The sequence below is a fragment of the Drosophila ficusphila genome, unplaced genomic scaffold, assembly GCF_018152265.1.
Source record: "Drosophila ficusphila isolate 14025-0441.05 unplaced genomic scaffold, ASM1815226v1 contig_106, whole genome shotgun sequence".
NCBI classification, from domain to species: domain Eukaryota; kingdom Metazoa; phylum Arthropoda; class Insecta; order Diptera; family Drosophilidae; genus Drosophila; species Drosophila ficusphila.
The window spans coordinates 3,494,898-3,515,110 of NW_025063993.1; the positions used below are offsets into that span (position 1 = coordinate 3,494,898).

General features: G+C 38.9%; 1 protein-coding gene across 1 annotated transcript; it reads left to right on the forward strand.

Moving 5' to 3' along the window:
- Window positions 1-1,910: 1,910 nt before the first annotated feature.
- On the forward strand, window positions 1,911-20,118 carry LOC108088287 (dual specificity protein phosphatase Mpk3). The gene is made up of 5 exons (XM_017186008.2): window positions 1,911-3,008; window positions 18,442-18,559; window positions 18,679-18,886; window positions 18,954-19,089; window positions 19,495-20,118. The coding sequence occupies exons 1-5, from the start codon at window positions 2,606-2,608 to the stop codon at window positions 20,001-20,003; spliced, it is 1,374 nt and encodes a 457-aa protein (XP_017041497.1). The 5' UTR covers window positions 1,911-2,605; the 3' UTR covers window positions 20,004-20,118.
- Window positions 20,119-20,213: the final 95 nt, after the last annotated feature.

Consider the following 20,213-nt stretch of genomic DNA (forward strand, 5'->3'; position numbering starts at 1 on the left):
GCCAGGGCCAAAAGCGAAGTAAAGTCCTGGGGAATTACGCCCCGTGCCTGCGCTTCAAGTGGCAACCTTGCCCAAAGCCGAAAGTGAGCAATATCAAAGTGCGTGGGTTGAACATAGATTTCGTATCCCCGTTTCTTTCTCTTTCTTTGCCCATCTTTGTCCCTCTCTGCATTTCTTTCTTTATTTCTCCAACGGATTTTGCTGCTGCGTGGGACTTTCATTCATGAAAATTTTGCTTGAAAGTCGTCGCTTGATATGGATGTATGTACCTGAATACATTCATATTTATATACGTACATACATACACACATAAAGGCACGTTGTACTGGGCTTAGCCAACTGTATATTGGTTATGTGTTGTACATAAAGCTGGTGCAACGCAGGCGCAGCACAAAATTTGGCTGTTTGTGGAGAAATTTTTGCACGCGCCGCATATCCTTGAAATTGTCCTTCCATGCGATTTCTCTGTGTGCTTTTATGTGGGACCTTCTTTTTGTGTGTAAATATCAGGGTCATGGTTATAAAATTAAACATTTTGTGGAGTCTCCAAAATAACGGCAGCTTCGTGAGAATTTCCGTTTAGCTTTCGGGAAAGAGAACACTGAAACTTCATTGATGATTCTTTTGCGTTTTTATACTTTCTTATCATCAGGCCTATGTATGTATTTCCAAGTTTTTTTTAAGTAGAGTAAAATATTTACTGCGCTCTCGCACAAAAGAGAGTAGTTATAAAGTTAATTGGAGAAAGATAGGTTGTGGAAGTGGGAGGGAGTTGTAGAAATGCGAAAGAGAGCTAGTTTGGCTGGCGAATTCAATGAATCAACACAATCACACGCACTTGCTGTCCCACGCACACAACTGCATAAAAATATCAATGAACTTTACATTAAACTTGCGAGCGTATGCAGTGTGGAGAAAAGTGGTGAGGAGAGAAAGAGAGAGTGCGGGAGAGTGTTGGAAATTATTCTTTTGGAGTCAATAAATTATTTCGGTACGAAATTAAAATATGTATTTACGTTTCGAAGTTAAAACATTTACGTTATGAAATTAAATTATTTCGTTACTAAATTTTTTTCGGTAGCAATTAACGAGGAATCTTTAAAATTTTCGTTTTTTAAACACAATGGTTTTTAACTTATTTTGGAAAATTAATTTTGAAACTCTTGAAGTTGATGAAGTATGAAGTATAAAATGTAAACGTTTTTAAAAATAAATTTCAAATTTTAAAAGCGATTAAATTTTTCATGTAATTTTTACAATATTGTGCCTACAACAACGGTCCGCTCTTTCGCTGTGCAAATTTCCAAGTGGGTTGTCAGTGCACTGGCTCTTGCTCACCTTTTTGGAGACTTAGAGTGTATGAACGATTCTCTCATCTTAGATTCTCTTTCGTGTACCTGTGTGTGCGGGTCAGTGATGCCAAAAATCGATGGGCTTAAATAGTTTAATTGAAAAGAAATTAACATGCAACAACAAAAACTAAATTACACTTTATCCACAATTTGTCAAATGTTGAAACAAATAAATAATTTAAGGTATGAATGATATTTTGTTAATATCGACAAAGTTTTTTTGGTGAAAATTATTGGGAGTATATGTTACCTTGCTAAAATTAATATTTTAATATTTACAAAAATTTAAAGTAAAATTTATAATTTAGAAGATGCTTGCATTTCGACACTATTAATTGAACTTGTTTTTCGTTGAGTTTCTTTTCTATTAGTTTTACAGATTATAAGACGATATTTAGAGAGTATTATATGAGGAAAATCTTTTTAAAAGTAGCTAGACTTATAGCTAACATAAAATACAGCTATCACAAAAATATAGCTAAAGTAGCAGCGCTGGTGTGGAGAGCAGAGTCTATATAAGCAACTCGCTTACTGCCTGATGGGGAATTTTGTGGGAAATTTTCGTGGGAGTCGGTTGAGTTCGTTCGCGCAGCGCGTTTGCTTTCCATTCAAAAAAAAAAACATCAACAAAAATATGGATATTTGATTGGCACAAAGTAATAACCTATTTGTTTGGGGAAATATTCAACGATTTCGGATGTTTTAATTACTCGCCGACAGGTTTCTCCCTCCGTTCACCGCACGTTTTTTTCATTCGATTCGGGACGGTTGTTGTTGTTTTAGTGAAGCACACCTACAAAAAATACAAAACCACTCACACACACGAAAAACATACACACGGTTGTGATTTGGCGCGCTCTTGTGTGCGTGTGTATGTACAACCAAAACACAAAAAAAAAGAAATTCGGAGTGCAAAAAAAAACAGAAAAAGGCAAGCGATAAAATCGGAAAGCCAAAAAAGCAAAACAGTGCAAGTTACACTTTTCACAAATCGAGGAAAAACAAGAAAATTCCGTTTCGATTTCCAAGATTTTCGTGTGCGATTGTGTGTGTGTGCAACAGCAAATACCAATACCCACACTCGGTAAGAAAGAAGAAGAGAAGCAGCGCGAAGCAGAAGAAGAAAGATGATGTAAACTTTGTTGTAACCAAAAAAAAAAAAAAAACAAAAGAGTAAAGCAGTGAAAAGAAGAAAACGGGAAAAGTTGTACTGCGTATTCTTCCCATTTTCGAGTGACTGAGAATTCTTCAAAATGCCAGAAACGGAGCAGGAGAGTTGCAACAAAGAGTGGCTGCAATCGCAACTACGCTCCCTTGACTCCAAGGAGCTGATTCTTCTGGACTGCCGGGGCTCCCACGAGTATAGTGAATCCCACATCCGCGGTGCCGTCAACCTCTGCATCCCCAGCATCGTCCTGCGGCGGCTGGCAACCGGAAAAATCGACCTGGCCTCGACGATCAAGTCCCCGGAGCTGAAGGAACGCATCCAGTCGGGCTACAAGCTCTGCTGGTTCATCCTCTACAACGGAGAGGGCGTGGCCAATCAAAACCAAGAGATGGTAGGCGCTGGATCCTTCGCTATCGCCATGGACTCCATCATCAGTATCCTGCATCGCCGACTGAAGCAGGACGGCTGTCGAGTGGTTGCCCTACAAGGTAAGTTCAAAGTTCTTACAGATAAAATGACTTACAACGGACCTTTGCAGCCCCAAAAAAACCAAAAATCAAAGTAAAATTTTAAAATGTGGCTAATTATTTTAACAACACAAAAATAATAAGTCCAAGCTTATATTCTTTTGATTTTTTTTACTTTAATATTCTGATTTCTCTAAAGTTCAGAAAAAGTTAAAGCAAAACTACATATTTGTTTTTAATACCTAACAGAATAAAGATTTAAGATTGGTTCCAAAATCTAAATTTCCTATTACTCAATTTTTGACTTCCAGTAAAAATTAAAAGCTATAAAAATTATATATATTAAAAAACTTAAAAAAAAAGTTTATTGTTGCTGTTTTCGAAGCTTAATTTTAAGTTTCAATAGTTCAACACTTACCTAGCTTTTTAATTTAAAAGTTGAAAACAATAAGTCTGTTCTAACTAAACGTTAGCAGAATATTTAACCTTGCAGATAATTTTATTTTCACATTCCTTAAATTCAGAAATTTCCACCATTATTCTAGTATTAGGTCCCTAAAATCGTGCTACTTCCCTACAGCGTTTACAAATCAGAACTGCACATTCCATTCCAACTCAGCATTTCAATTTGATAGCCGTTAACTAAGTAGCCAGTTCTTGGGACGTGTTTAAAAAATCTTACTAATTAAAAGGTAGCGGAATATTTTTCACCTAACTTTAATTTAGAAATTCTCACCGTTTTATGTGGTGCCTGTAACGAAGAAATAAAATCTTAAACTGTTTATTGTTATTATAGTATCAGATTCTTTAAATACCTGATACATCCCAACACCGCCCATAAATCAGAACTGCACATTCCATTCCTAGGCCTAACAAAATCATAATTTATTTATACCACGCCAATGTTGTTTGCGGCATTTTTAGCCCGAAACCCCGAAGAAACCAAAACAAAACAAAGTCAAACGAATATTATTAGCACAACAAGCTCTGCCTGGCCATAAATAAACATTTGCGTAGATTTATTCATTATTATTATTATTTTTATATTTTTCCGAAACCGAAAGTCTGGGGGCGGGGTTGAAATAAGAAATACGAAGAGAAAAGTTTTGCATTGAAGGATGTAATCTAAAGTGCTGATAACTCTAGCGCCAGATTAGATTTATAAATAGAATATCTGATCCCGTTTAAATATTCTATAACATTATACTAGAAATATTTGCGTCTGTGCCTTTGCAAAGATTTCACCTTCTTGAACTTGTTTTCATTTGACACAATTTAGTATTTGGTGATATGAAACTAAGTTTGCACCGACATTTAAAAATCATTGATGTGATTTCAAAAAAACCATTCTGAATTATTCACGGACCTATAGATGTTTGTGAATAATATTAATTATTATAGACTTGTCTATATGGTGTACACCCATATCGTCCAAATATATACGCAATTATCTGACTTGACTGACTATGGCTTCGTTTTTATTTTTATCACTTCAATTTCCGTTCGCTTACAAACCAACCAGTATTCTGATTGTATGGATATATACATTTAATTTTACTTCTTTACCCCTAAAAAGCTATACGCACGTTCTTTTTTCCGTTCAATCTTTGTTTTGTGTGTCTGCTAATATCGCAAATTGACAATAGAGCGCCAAAAAATGGACCGGCTTTTCAACCTCCTCCTCTTCCTCCCTCCTTTTCAAAACTTTTCTTTGTTTACCGATTTCGTTTCGAAAGAAAAATATAACTTGAAAGGCCAACAAATTAGCATAACATAAGGTACCTTCCAAACTATGACGTCAAGCAATGGAAAAAGAGATGGCACTGAAAGAAGAGATAGCTGCACAGGAGCATCCTGTGATTAGGAGAATTGGTCTCGGAAAAATTTTACGACGGGCAATACCAGGGAAACACCCAAATATATAGGAACCTCTTGACATTTGCCAGAAGAACATAATGGAATGGGATGAAGGAAGAGGGTGGAGGGGTACACACAGCGTGAAAATCCTGTGTCACCTTTTAAGAGATTCCATTGTTTTTTCGGCCTGCTAAAGTGCCAGCTTTATTCAACCGTTTTTCTTAATGATCTCGAAGTGGTAAATGAATTTGTTGCCCTCAGGAAATTATTTTGAATGAAAACATTAACGAGCTACCCACTTTTATTGCATTTCCCGAAACAAACTCAATAAAAGCAATACCTCAATTTAGGCAATATGCGAAAACGATTTTTATGATCGTTTGCCCCGTTTGAATCTGGAAATAGTAAGTGAATCATGGGAGTACTCAATTCTCATGGGAGTCCACAATTTTGCCGCAATCCGTAAATGGTTTTCACATTTCGGTGGAAATTGTTGGGCTGTGTTATCTTATCCCGTAAAGTGCGGAGTGTTTATAGGTCATGCAAATGCACAAAAGGCAGCTTTTTGTAGAGGAAACTGTGGCATATAAATTCTGTATCAGTATTCCAGTGTTTGTTTGTGTTGGGGGCTATCTACACATATATTCGATATGGAATGCGATTAGGAATGGGGCAGGAAGTTTGGGTTGCAAAGCAAACGGAACTATGGGAGGTTTGCGAAAAAGGGGAACGAAGCATTAAACGGAAGGCAAAGAGAATATCCAAAAAATGACAATACAATCTTTATACAAAATTTACTTTAACTTAGGCTTTATAACCGGTAATACGATTGGAATGCGGTTTAAATATTTGAATGACATCCTATTCACCGGATAAGGAAAATCCTTTGGAAAGAAACACAACATGTTCTACGTCCATTGGAGCTCTTTATGTGCTACACGGTCTAATCCCTTTTTCTGTTCTAAGCAACAGAAAATCTCCGGCAAACAGTCACCGCCCAACCATCAGTAATCAGCAAAAGCTGTTCCCACAAAGTTTACCATGGACTTCTTACTAATCCTTTTGCAAAATAAAGTTTTCCTCCTCTTTGCCACTAATTAACCTTGAAATTCAATCAAGTCCGGGCAATTATGCGTTCCTTGTCAGCCTTTGATGCTGTCTCTTTCGCAACGCCAGAAGCTGTATTTTTTCTGATTCAGGTTCAGGACAGCGGTGAAAACTTTATTAAGTCCCTGGACAGAATGGGAAATGCATAATGCATCGCGGGCAGATACGAATTCAGCCGATGTAAAATTCGTTTTAATTAAATGCCACTTTGTATGCATTTCTCGGAATTAAAACAATTAAGATGAGGCCAACTGGGGCACCAACTATATATGATATGATAGAATGCGAAATGTACACTGTTCTACAGTAGGGGTAAACAAAATAGTTATTCTGGAGCGATTATTAAGAAGAATAGAATATTTTAGCTCAAACAATAAACAATTTTATTAAATTAAACATAATATTTTGAAGTTGGAAAGTGCTATAAGTAATGGGAAAGAACAAGTTCAACACCTCAAGAAATTAATTTCTTCTCCAAAACTCATACTTCCCAATAGAGTATTTCGTTTTGAAAGTGTTCATCAACATTTTTCTGCTATTATTTCAACCGCGTCTGCCACTTGAACATATGAGTCCACACATTGCTTTAAACTGCAGCTTATGTATTGTAAACTAAGCATTTCCGTTGACTGAATTTAATTCAATTAGGTCTAGCAGAGTTCCAAACCTCCGCAGTGATCACCAGTTCTCTTCGAGGGAGTCAATGAACGATGCATCTCTCTCCGGAGACTGGGAAATCGGGAGATCCGCGCGATGAGAGGGAACTCGTCTGCTTTATTTTCTGTCTTCTGCCTTATTTCGTATGTTTTTATGGCCAGGCGGATACAAAGCTCCGCTCTGTTGGCAGTCGACCCTTTTATAGAGATTGAACTCGAGCTGCTGCGCATGCGCCATAAAAAACCACTTTGCGCCGAGCCGCCTGCATTTCCACTAGCTTTTCCCAACTGGCTTTTCTCCGAGTCTCCGATTCGGAGAGTTGTTTGCCTCATTTGCTGTTTTTAACGAATTCGTTGTTGCCGCTTTTTGTTTGGAGTATAAGTTTTTGGCTTGGGACGGGTCGACTGTGATACTGTTTTCGAGCCCCAGCAATTTTTTTTCAAATGTTTTCCACTGAATTTTCTCCTTAATAATTCAAATATTTACTTAATACAGTGTATCTTCAATACATTCATCGTACCGTTTTACACAAATAAGTTCGATTCAGTAAATTTACGAAATCACAGCCATACTGTATCAAGTTCATAAAACAAAATAACAAGTAAAACAGTAATTTCATCTGACCCTAATATTTTATTTCTGAACAAGGTTAAAATTAACTAAAAATAAAAGTTATTTTTACTATTTTAACCTCTCATTTAATAAGTCTCATTTAATAAGTTATGATTTTTATTACATTTTGTAGTACTTACAGAAGCTTATACCTTAAATTAAGAATTTAAACACGTTAACATAAAATAAATTCAGCTTTATTAGGTTTTACTGTAAAAAGTAAAGTAACACGTGGCACAATCCCAAGGCCAGCCGAATGGACCGTCTCTCATTACGATTTCATGATAATTCATCACAAAGGCGCTGGCTCCCACAGACCCCCTTCCCCTGAGTTTTCCCATCACCCTGGGCATCTCCTCCTCCTCCCTCTTGTTCTCCCATGAGGCAACTCTGCCAACTGGTCTGCCTTCACCGAAAAAAATTCAGCCACAACAACCAGAAAAAAAATCAGTACAATAACTGAGAGGCTGAGACAGTTGGCTCTGTTGCCCACCTACGTGCCAAAAAGCCGTTGGGCCAAATTTGTCTGCGGATACTGTGGGCTAGAGATCACAAGCATAGATTCTTTAAATATCAATGAAATTTAATTATGTTCTTTTGGTATTACCAATACAAATTGTGCAATTAAGAATTTAACTAATCAAAAGAAACACTAGTTCCAAACGTAAAAGTTTAAATAAACTTTTTAAAAAGTATGCATTAATTTAGATCAAAATCTTTTTCGTTTTTGGAGCTAAGGGGTCGTCTTAAATCTCCCCAAAATAATAAAACCTTTTATATAAACTTTCTTTGATTTATGATGAATCTGCATGTGTTCTAAACTGAAAGCACCTTATTCTGCTTAAGCGTACTCAGCATTTTGATTAAGCGTATTACTTAATATCGTCCCACTGTACTTATCGAACCTATTTTGTTGCCTTGTTGTTCTTTGCGGCTTTTTGTTGTTTTTGTCGCATGCCCACATGCAAAGTGAGCCGAAAGACAGTTGGACATCTTTCCAATTGAAGTTGGCGTCAGCATCTTATAAAGTAATCACTGTTCGCGGATGCGGGAGAGAGAGGCAGGATGTGGAGCGAGCGAGCGAGACCACACGAACTGGGGGCCAGGAGGAGGAAGGAAGACAGCAACAATATTTGACAAACAGGGTGTTGGACAGCCAGTCAGTGGGAAAGGGAGAGGTAGAGATAGAGGATAGAAGAGTAGCAGTAGTTGCTTGGTCGATCTCTTTTGACTTCCAGCCTACGTCCAAAAGTTTTAAGTTTTGTTTTTGTAACTAGTAGTTGATTTGGGTCAAAGTTTGTGTGGGCTGTTATTGTAATTAAGCAGGCGTTGAAAACGGATAACTGAACTAGTGGCTAACGGCGAGACCCACATCGAAGACTGACTCTCCGGAGGCTGTGCTAATATTTGCAGTCTGACTGCAGTGAAGACTTTGTAATGCTCATTGTAATAATGATTACATATATAAATTAAATAACTTATGTATTTATTTTCGTTTTTTACCACGTTCATTTATTTAAAATTATTAAATTTTGAAAGATATGTATGTATGTATGTAGTCACACAACATGAAAATAATTAGAATTGTTTGTTTGGTTTGAACAAAATTTGTAATATAAAAAGTAAGATTTTCCTTAATTAAAATTAACTAAAGGTAAAGAAAGATTCGAAACGAAATATTAACATCTCGTAATTTAGATATTGATAGCACTCAAAATATTATATGTATTTGTTTTGAGAAGATTTTATTGAAGTAAAACTGTACTTGCCACATTCCAACGTTGACAGTCGTGGGGAAAACAGCAGTAACAACAACATGTAGAGGCAATAACAAAGACTTCCGGTCAAATTTGTGCGGGCGAGTTGTCTCTTTCTCTCCACCCACCACTCCTCCCCTCCTTCTCCCCTTTCCCCACCCACTCTCTTTTTGCGGCTTGCATACCTCAACGTTCAACGGAAGTTTCCAGGGCGCATATAACATAAACACTCACACGAGCCCACATGGAATGGGAAACAGAAAATCAACGGCGCATTGCAAATGGAAGAATGTGAAAGAAGGCGACGGTTTGCGGGGGAAGAAGAGGCAGGAGACGCGCTTCCCTTCATTCAATTCTTTTTTTCTTAGCGGGGGACGACGCGTAAATTGTTATATTCTTGGAATTAGCAAGCAGCAACAGAAAAATAACAACTTCAGTCTGTCGCGCAGAAAGAAAAGCTAAAAAAGAACAGAGGGGGCATCAAAATGAAATGGAGCTAAAAGTTGTAGTCGATGCGCTCGCTTGCATAAATCTACAGTAATAGAGAAGAGAAGGGAGAAAAAGGAGAGAACCCAGAAGAAAAAGCCACAGCATGAACGCATTTTATCAAAGTGCAAATTAGCAACAGATTCCAAAAAGAGAAGAGAACGAGCCACAAACGGCAGCCAAGGAATCGAAAAAGGGTGGAGAAGAACCAACAAGAAGAATGACAGGAAGCTGTAGAAGAGCCCAAGTCAGATAAAGAAGGAGGATCTTCAATTCTTTTGATTTTTTTCGTAAGGCGTTAACAGTTTTTAACAGGAACCTTTACGAATCTTCATAAACATTTATACTACGTATAAAGTATCTGTCAAATAAATGTAATCTTAGAAAAACATGAACAACTACAATTTTAATTATGTAAAATGATTTTATTTAATATTTTGCAATTGTTAAATAAAAATTTCTTTTTTAAATATAAATATACATATAAATATATTGTATTCATTGTATACGCAAACTTTTTCTTTAAATCTCAAAAAGAAAATGACCTATTTTGTTTGCACTCTCGTTTACACTATGAATATTTTTTCCGGATTATAAATTTTAAGGGGTATTCTTTAGAAAGAGTAAAGTTCGTCAGCTAGTGTCTCCCTTAACCAAGCATCACTGTGCTCTTTTTCATCTGGTGCATATGCAATATTTATAAATTCCCTGGGACCTCCCCGTCATTCTGTTTTCATTTCTCATGTGCCTTTTTGCGTTTTGGCTCTTTTAGCATTTCAATTCCAAATGAAATTCAACGCACGTGGTTTTGTAGTAGGATAAAGTGCTACCGTGCAAATGCTGCTGTCGTCGTTCCTGTCTTTTGTTATTTGTCCGCCCAGCGGGTCGCTTGTGCTTTGGACATCCCAGCGGGTGGTTGGGGGCCACGGGACTTGGGGACCCAGTCTCGGACCAAAGTGCGTTTTCCTTTTTATTATTATGCAAACTTGAAGCTATCTTTCGGAGAAAAAAATCAATACCGGAAAAATACAGTCCAACTTTCTATGGTTGACTTTCTTGGTCCAATTGGGAGGACAAATACCCTTAAAATATAAAAGTGCCGAAGGATTAAATAAAATTTAAAAAACAATATATTTACTACCTGACTAAGTTCTGAAATTGTACATATGTATGTATGTATATCCCTGTAAATTGAATCCACATATTGACTTCCAACTTAAACAAAATAATACTTTTCTGTTTTGGAAATTAAAAATAAAATCATTTAAAAAATTCATGTTGACTACGCCACAGAATTATGACTGTGTCCGATGTTGTACATAGATAAAAATGACTATGAGACTACTTGTTGCATACCCAGAAAGAGCAGGATAATAAAGTTTATCCCACTGCAATTACGAAGAGCATCGGGAGCAGCAGAGGCAGCAACAGGAAACTGCACATTAAACTTGACCCCATTTGCGAAACTTCACCCTCAAACACACGAAACCAACATATTCGCACTTACAGGACATACTCACACTAACAGAGCCTTGGCTCACTTCAATTATCTCGAATTGGTTTGCTTTTCCAATACTAAAATATGAGCTTTCCCACGCAACGTTGCCAAATTTCGCCGCCACTGCCAACATTGTCAGTTGCTATTTTCAAGCAAATACATAGCAATATAATTAATTAATAAAGCGGCATCCATAGAAGACAGAAGCCAAAAAAAGGATCTATGTGCACACTGGAAAAAATTGTGTAAAATGTAGTTTCAAGATAAGCTTTAAGTCTTGATCGTTTCCCTGTTGAACAAAATACTTCAAACATCTCCATATTTTTTTTGGTAATCATGTAGGTTATTTTATTTTTCATAGTTGTAAAAGTCTTTTGTAGCGAAAAATGTAGGACTTTTAAAAAAATGTATAAATTAATGATTTTCATGTTTAAAATAAAAGTTGGAAAATACCAAATTTTAAGAGTGTGGATTTGGGACTCAAAATGTGTCCTGGGGCAATGTTATGCTGCTAAAGCTGCGGCTTCCTGCTATTTATAGCTCACAGCTCAACAAGGGATGAAGCTGGGCGAAGAGGATTGGGGGGTTGGGAAATTTTTGGGGCGTGCCTAGACCAAAATTAGGTTTTAGCTTATTTACATTTTGATTGATTGGCTTACGCAATTTGACATTTTGCCAGCGACCCGAGAACGGATGTTAAAGGTAATCCCCCGGCACCCAAAACACTTCCTCATCCCGCACCCATTATAAGGTCATTAGATGGGTGCCCCCAAAAATTTATGGAACAGAAGGTGAGGCTTTCACAGAGTCTGTTCAATTGTTGAGTTAGCGTTTAATTTGTGTGTCTGAGCAGTTCATTTTACCAAGTTGGGTTAAATATGTATCTGGGGTGTAGTTGAAGTCGAGTTCTTTGGCAAACCGGCAATTTTAATTGCTAGAAACTCATCCAATTTAATAAACAGAAGCTCAAATAATGAGTTTAGGATGATAAGAAGAGAAGGGAGTTTTCAAAAATATAGTTAATGTCAACGCTCGGTAAACCGTTTATTTTGTTACTCAATGTTGTTTGAGATGCTAAAAAAAATTAAAAATAATAAATTACTTTTATAGTCATGTAAAATTCCCTTCATTAGTAACGATCCCCAGGCGAGTTTCCCCCGATGTTCAGTTGGCTTTCGTCACTAATCATCGCTGCCCCTCGGCTCCTCTTTTCCCACATGTCTCATTTGCAACTATTAGCGATTAGCTCGTACAACCATGTAGAACGGACGCCAAACTAGCTTATTTAACTATCCACTCAGTCAGCGAGTCCGTATTGAGCGAGTGACTAACTGATTAAGTGAGCAACTGATGCGGTGACTAAGCTCAGTCGGCACCATTCTATTCTATTCTCCTGTTGCTTGCAATGCGGAAGTGGCAACAATGACTGCGAAAAGCTAAAAGAAAATATTATGTCGCACATACGTTAGAGCCACTGAAAAAATGGTTGCTGTAATGATAGCAAATGTTGAATAGTGTACTGAAATTAAAGTTAAAATTCTGAAAAAATTAGAATACTTAATTTTGATATCTGGTTGCAGGCAGAATGATGCTTTTCTGACTATGTTTCACATAATCAATAGAATACATTATTTCTTTCCGTGTACAAATCTATCTCACTCTTTCGCCGGCGTTTCGTAGTATCCCCTCTTCAATTGCAGCAAATTGAGCCGGGGAAAAAACGTAAAACTTAATTGAATGCATGAATGAATGAATGAAATGGAATGAAAATGGACTTTAACTACTTATGGGGGTCTGGCTCATTTTCCATGCAAATATGTTGTCGTGGGTTGTTGAGCAAATAGTTGCGTGCAAAATTGGCACTTAGTTTACCTACGTAGCTCCCTCGGTGCTTCGCCTTCTTGTTTGGCTTGACTTTCGTTATTACGGGTGGGTTCATTCATAAAAGCAATTTTGGCTTGGCTTGGCTTGGCTTGGAAGGCGGCTTATATAAAGGAAAACTCTTTCACTTTTCCACCCACACAAGCCCAAGCTCGCACTACACACTTACATACATCCACTGTGTATACTCGTACATCAGGTGCACCAGCATAAAAAGCTGTGCGAAGTGGTTCGGGTCCAGGCTACGCATACATATTTATTTTTGTTGATTTTTAAGAGGTCTGCCTTCGCCTTTTTTTATATATTTTTCTCGGCACAATAATATTTTCCTGTGGGCGAGGCATTTATTTAGAATTTTGTCTTGTTTGTTGCAGTTGTTACGTTCATTTTTGGTTTTATTGCCGTGGGCGGGGGATTTTCAGAGGCAAGTTGCCGGTGTGGGCGACTCCCACAGCAACAACAACAACAATAACAACAACTGAGGCACAGCAGCAACATTAACAGCCTCGGTAGCAGAAAACAGCAGCCACAACTGTGACTCGAGCTCTGGATTTTATATTTCTGTTGTATTTTTTTAAGCCCGCTCGGCAGTTACGTCAAGTGCTCGGGCCAGTTGAATGGCCAGGTACAGTGAAACCAGCGTTTATGGGATTGGAAGTTCGTGAGCAGACAAATCAGTCAATGCAGTTTACTGTTAAATGTTTGCACACGCATTCGAATTATTCTTGTCTTGTGTTGATAAAATCAGCATGTATTTTCCACATTTCATTCAGTTTTAAATACCCAATAATAAGTACAAAGCACCTAATGGGCACAAGTTTTTAATTAAATATTCAAAGCCTAACCAAAGTGGATATGGGTAATCTATCGATCACAATCCAGTGTCAAACTTTTGATTGATTATCTTGAAACTTTCACCGGAATCAATAATTCGTGAGTGCCCTTAAATTTTAACCACTTTGTTGTCTGCATGTGTGATGTTTGCCAAATGCCAGCTAAATTTGAGGTGTTCTCATATGCAAGCCCCGCCGTAATTTCCGCCTTTTTACCATCGGCAAAATGGCCAAGGGCAAGTGCAGTTGAAGTAAACGTGAACGTCTGACATTTTGCAAGTTGCTTTCCGTGTCTCTCCCGTTTTTCGCATCAATCAATCTTGTTGTAATCAATCAACTTCCGTTCTTTAACACGAGTACAAGTAGTTAAAATGTCAACGCTTTCAGACAAGAAAATGCAAAACGAGCGGCAGTTGATTAAGAAATTACTCTCACCGGCGGGAAAACGCAATGATTGGAAAATCAACAATTTCTTCTTTGAAATGAACGCAGCCGGAAGTGGCAGACATTAATATTTTCCTCAAGTTTTTCCTGATTCTGGGATTTTTTTCCTCATTTTTCTCTGCACTTTGTTTATACCACGATGGAGAAAAATGTGCCGCTATGAATAATAGCCTAAAACACGGAAAAAGGTTTTGCTAAAATATTATTTTTAGAGTCAAACATGTAAAATTATTTATACAATATCTGCTGTATTTGTTTAATAAGCGAAAACAATTTTAGTAAGGATAGCTCAATTCTTATCCTTACTGATATTTGTTATCCCGTAAGTCAGCGGTTTTCAAAGTAAAAAATAATTTAAAAAACAAATAATGGGACAAAAATGTAATTGCAAATGAGAATAAAAAAAAAATCTAACAAAAGTGCGTCAGTTTAAAAGATTACAAAAATAATTATTAAATTTATTTAAAATGAATAATCCTTTTAAATAAATACTGGGCAGACCAAATGCCATAATTTTTTCTCAGTGAAAGGCATAAAGATTCGATTTTTTGGGGGAAGAAGAAAAATGTAAACAAAATTGGGGCCACGTTGGGTGGGGAAACGCAAAGCACACGCACCCGCCCACATCGATGGAAGATACTAAATGCTCTATATGCATATGGCTAATGGATATGGGGCCCCAAATGGGACTCGCATTATGGTTGCCGTTGTGTTTTACGGCTCTTCCTCGTTCCTCGTTCCTCATTCCAGCTGAAATCGAAATGAGACGACTTCGGACTACTGACTGACTCATTGACAAATAGCATTGAACTGCAGGCGTTGTCTGTTGGTCTGGTTTTTCATTCATGCCAGCACTCCCCATTCTGCCTCCCAGCGCCTCACGAACGCATACATGCGTGTGTGTGCATACACATATAGCGGTATATATAGTGGGTACCACATATGTATTTATAGTACCCCAGTCAGTATCTCTAGTATCTGGCATTGTGCAACGGCCGGCTGCATGCATTTGCCAGACCAGAAAGCACCAGATTCGACCTGGGTGCGAGTAAACAACATTTGCCCAGCGCAGGCACACACTGCGTATGCGTAATATCGATTTCCTCAACTTCGTTGAACTCCTCCCCCAGCACGTCGGCTAATAGCTCGCAATCCCTTCGACAAACAATTCGAAAACTCCTAAAGAAAAAAGAGCCACGGCACATGGAATGCGGGTGAGGAATTTGTGTGCCGAGAGTGATTAAAAAGGCATTGTGAGCCCCGGGAATGGGACGGGATCGGGATAATGTGGAAAAATGCAAAGTCAAATAGCTTTGAAATTCCACTGTACATGCTACGAAAACATGTGGACATTTGAAGCTGTAAAAAATGTACAGAGTATTAGATATTTTGAAACTGTTTGTTGCTATTGAGAAATACGGCGGGGTAATGGCATCTATTCTTATTTTGTTTCATCTTTTTATTTTTATTTTTTTAATTTAAACGCGTAAAATAAATACTAATTTCATGTTGAAAATATCACAAACTTATCTCTTAACCTTTATCCTGCTCAAAAAGTAAACAACCGAACATTCGCTTTGAATTTCTCCGAAAGTTGAAAATCCAATTCCAAATTTCCGCGGAAAACTTTCGAAAGCGGCGTAAACAAAACCATATAAATAGATGCGGGGATAGAAATGTTCGCTCCGTGTCGTGTTCCGCTGGATGCATGTGTTCAACTTCCGGCTTGGGGCTCCGCGGAATCCATCAATGGGCTAAACCCAAACCGACGTACGTGTCTCGATTCGCTGGCGATCCGGGCATGGACTCGGCTTGGTTTTGGGGTCTGGTTGCGTATCGGGCTCTGCATCCAGTGTTCCACTTAAGGGATCTGCGTCATCTGAAACCGCAAATGAATTAAACAAGGCACACACTCGAAAAACGCCCACAGAATGGCAAACCATACAAGGGCTCCCCCCTCGAAAAACACTTCTCTAACTGTTTTCATGCGGCAAAATAGAAAAAAAGCGTAGAAAAACTCGCCTACGTCATATTCCCAACGGATATGACGGCAAAAACAAAAAAAAAAAGTAGAAACGAAAAGGGGTGAACGAGGGGGTTTTGGGGCGTTGGGGGTTCTGAAGTGGTACCTGTGAATGAATTGCGCTGCGGTTGTGGGTGTGCGCCCGTATCTGTGTGAGCGTTGTATCTGTGTGCGCGTTGTATCTGCGGCACTGTTGAAACCCAGCGAAGTGAGCTAAAAGTTATTTAACTCACGTTTTGTCTTTTTTGCGGTCGTTGTTATTTTTTATATTTACACACGGAGATAAACAAAGCCAGCGAGAGAGCCAGATAAGCGGAAAAAATAAAAATAGTATACAAAGGTTATACATACTATAATTAAAAACAAACAAATAAAAAGTAGCAATGAATGAGTGGAACAAATCTTTCCACAAAACTGGCATGCCAACATAATTATTTGAACAAAACTTTATAGTGTAACTTTAGAAAAAACATTAGAGAAAATATAATCTTATACAACAATACTAAATTAAATAGTTAAGGTAAAAAATGAAATCAATTAGGGACAGCATTGGGACAATGTCTATGAGTTAATTTTGGCGTAAAAACCTTTAAAAGCCAATAAAAAAACAATGAATGAGTGAAACAAATCGCTTAAGCCCCCAAACTTTGTCTCCTGTTTTATACAGCAATACAATTATAAATAATAACAACAAATTTGGAAGTTGGTCCGTGGGCGAGTTTGATGAGCTGACTTAAGTGGGTTCGTGGCTAACTGACTCGGTGGGTGGGTGCTTTCAGTCCAGATGTGCTGATGTCGCCAAAATCCGGTTTTCTAACAAATATGAAATATACTCTAAGCATTTTTGTTTGCTCCTATTTAGTTTACGCTTTGTTCAGCTTAGCAATTTGTTGACGCGCTTTTTTTCAAGTTTACATTTTCAACGTTTTGAAGGTCGTTTCCACTGCTGTTCACGATTGTTTTTGTGGTTTTGTTTTTTCTTTGTTTTGTGTGAACTCATCAATGAAACAATCCAAACACAAAAGCACTCACAAGTGTGACACAGAACGTGACAAAAAAAAAACAGTATAGCCATATAGATAATCGCATACACTCACAGAAGTGTGTGTAATTTTAACCATATGAGGGTAAAACTAGAGGAAATCGAGGGGGAACGATTGCCATATGGGCAGACACAAATTGTAAGTTATATGACGGTTAGTTTATAATAGGGAAAGTTACCTGGACGGGATTTCAAATATGTAAGAAGAAGGTTACATATTCTGAGTTATATGGGAAGAGATTTAGGATACAACTTAAAAACTAGCATATAAAAAGAATGAAAAAACTTAAAACTTAAGTTTAACTTTGCAAACTATTAGTGTGTTTGGGGTTCCCCTTAAAAATCTCGTTTTCTTATCACTGAAAGATTACTTGCCAACACGAAAACTTCATTGTTTATAATTTCTGCATTTTGGCAGGAGACCAAATATAAAAAACTTAGGGTGCAGCACACCCTTTTATTCCATCTATGATATTTATATTGAACCATTTGATGGAGCAAAGTTTGAGGAGGAAATGGCTATCAAATGCAGTTTTACATTTCATGCTCGGGATTGATACCCATGGCCATGGCCGCTGCGTAATCGGTGTAAAAATAGCTCCCCTACGGCTTTCCTGCCTTTCAGCTTTCCCGTATCTTGGTCTATATTTAAAACCAGCAGCAGGTGCAGATTGAGCCAGTGAAGTGCGTATACCACCCGTTGGCCGACCAACTAATAAATTAATAAGTTAATGATGAGTGAACTCTTTTCTGCGCCTACCGCTTTCCGGTTTCATTCAATTCGCAGTTTTTCGCATTTAATATGCGCCAAGTAGAAAATTGTGAGCTTCCGTTTGGTTTGCCCTTTTTGATGACAGTTCCCATACCAATCTCCAGCCTGTAAATATAGAAGCAGCATTTCCGTTGCCGCACTTCCGTTTCCAACTGGAGAAATAGAAGAAATCCCTCATTTCCATTCCCCCAAACCCTTTTCACTCACTTCTCTTCCTCTTTTTTCCCCTTTTTATGAATGATTCGCTTGCAAGAATTTCACGCATACGTGGTTTAGGCTGGGTTAATAGCAGCAACAAGTCGTGTAGGTGTTGCCTTACCAAAGACGAAAGACCAAAAGCTACACTTGGCCAAGCATAACGAACGTCAAATTCCAGTGGCCTCAAATGACACGCTGGCCAAAAGAGGACAGAGCGTTTATTTAAGCAAACAGCTCAGCTCGAAAAGCATTCTAATGTTTCCCCTTTCTATTTACCTATCTTGCAGATGGCTTCTCCAGTTTTCGCCAGGCATTTCCAGAGTGGTGCGAGGACGATAATCAGGCGCACAACAAGGAAATGGAATCTAGTCGCAACGTACAGACCGATCAGTTAATGGGTCTAAGGTGAGTAAAATATCTTGATCAAACAACTTGCAAATGTATGCGAAAGTTATCTGGAAATATAGTAGTGGTTTAAGTCTCACTTTTGATTACCCCAAAACTCATGTTCATGTACTTTTCAGATCCCTACGCATTTCCACGTCGCATTCCGATTCTGCGTGCAGCAGTTCGGCAGAATCGTCGGATTGCGAGAGTACCGGCCACCATCACCACCACCACCATCATCATAATTTCAACGAGGCGCCTGTGGAGATCATCCCGGGGCTGCTGTTCCTGGGAAACGCCTCGCACAGCTGCGACTCGAATGCATTGCAAAAGTACAATATTAAGGTGGGTTCTACTGGGTTTACCTTCCCCCTTTGGACAATTACTAAATCATTTAATTGTGCTCTTGCAGTATGTGCTGAATGTGACACCGGATTTGCCAAACGAGTTCGAGAAGTCCGGCATCATCAAGTATCTGCAAATACCCATAACCGACCACTATTCACAAGATTTGGCCATGCATTTCCCAGATGCCATACATTTCATAGGTAACGCGAAATTTTTCTTAAAAGAGCTATTGTCTTGTTTGGAAAGTCAAAGGAATTTTAATTTAATTCTATATTTTATTTATTTAATAATATATAATGCTTAAAGAACTTTTATATAGGTACCCTAAGTCTTACAAATATATTTTAATGATAATACATATTCTTGGTTCTAAATTTGCGTTCTAAAAAGCTTGTTTTAAAAGTAAAGAAATACCAGTTTAAGTTTTCTTGTCACTTGAATACAAAAAGCAAACGTTTTTCTAAGCTGCGAAATGATATCATTTACTCAGTTTACCATTACCATTTGAAATAGTCAAACAAGATAAGAAGGAGAGTTGCATTTTATAATATCATTCTGATTTGTCGACTCCAAGCTAATGCTCTGTTTCTTTTCCGAATCCACAGAGGAAGCGCGGTCCGCGAACTCGGCGGTGCTGGTCCACTGCCTGGCCGGAGTTTCGCGGTCGGTGACCGTGACGCTCGCCTACTTGATGCACACCCGGGGCCTGAGTCTCAACGACGCCTTCATGATGGTGCGGGACCGGAAGCCGGATGTGTCGCCCAACTTCCACTTCATGCAGCAGCTGCAGTCCTTCGAGAGCCAGCTCCGCCTGAGTCCCGGCGACGGACAGGCGATGGACGAGTCCGGGATGATGGGCAGCAACGTGACCCTCGGCCTGGGGCCCGCCTCCTCCGGATCCATGGTCAAAGTGCTGGCCACGAATCCCAGTGTGGTGGCCTCGCGGTGCGGTCGCGGCTCCAAGTTCTCGTGCAACTGCATCGCGCCGGACTGCAAGTGCATGCAGACCGGCGGATACATGGCCGCGCACTTGGCCAAGGCCACCGGGGTCTCACCCGACTCCGGCATCGAGTTCGACCGCTGGACGCCGTCCTCGGACACGGGTCTGAAATGAGAGCAGCTGGGCGGTAAGAGTTTCGTGCTGCCGCCGAGCCAGGAGATCTTGGCCGCAGCCGTTGCCACATCGCCGCCGCCCATCTGCCTGGCAGTGAATCCGGATAACATGTCCCCGGCCAGCACCACCAGCTCCTCCACCTCGACCACCACCACCGCGGAGGCTGTGTCCGTGGTGGAGGTGGTGCAGCACCGGGATCAGGAAATGGCC

Bases quoted from the DNA above. Each gene is read 5' to 3' on its own strand.
- LOC108088287 (XM_017186008.2), top strand. From the start codon at position 2,606: ATGCCAGAAACGGAGCAGGAGAGTTGCAACAAAGAGTGGCTGCAATCG. The intron at 18,887-18,953 runs GTGGGTTCTACT...GTGCTCTTGCAG, and splicing joins TGCAAAAGTACAATATTAAG to TATGTGCTGAATGTGACACC. The intron at 19,090-19,494 runs GTAACGCGAAAT...CCGAATCCACAG, and splicing joins AGATGCCATACATTTCATAG to AGGAAGCGCGGTCCGCGAAC.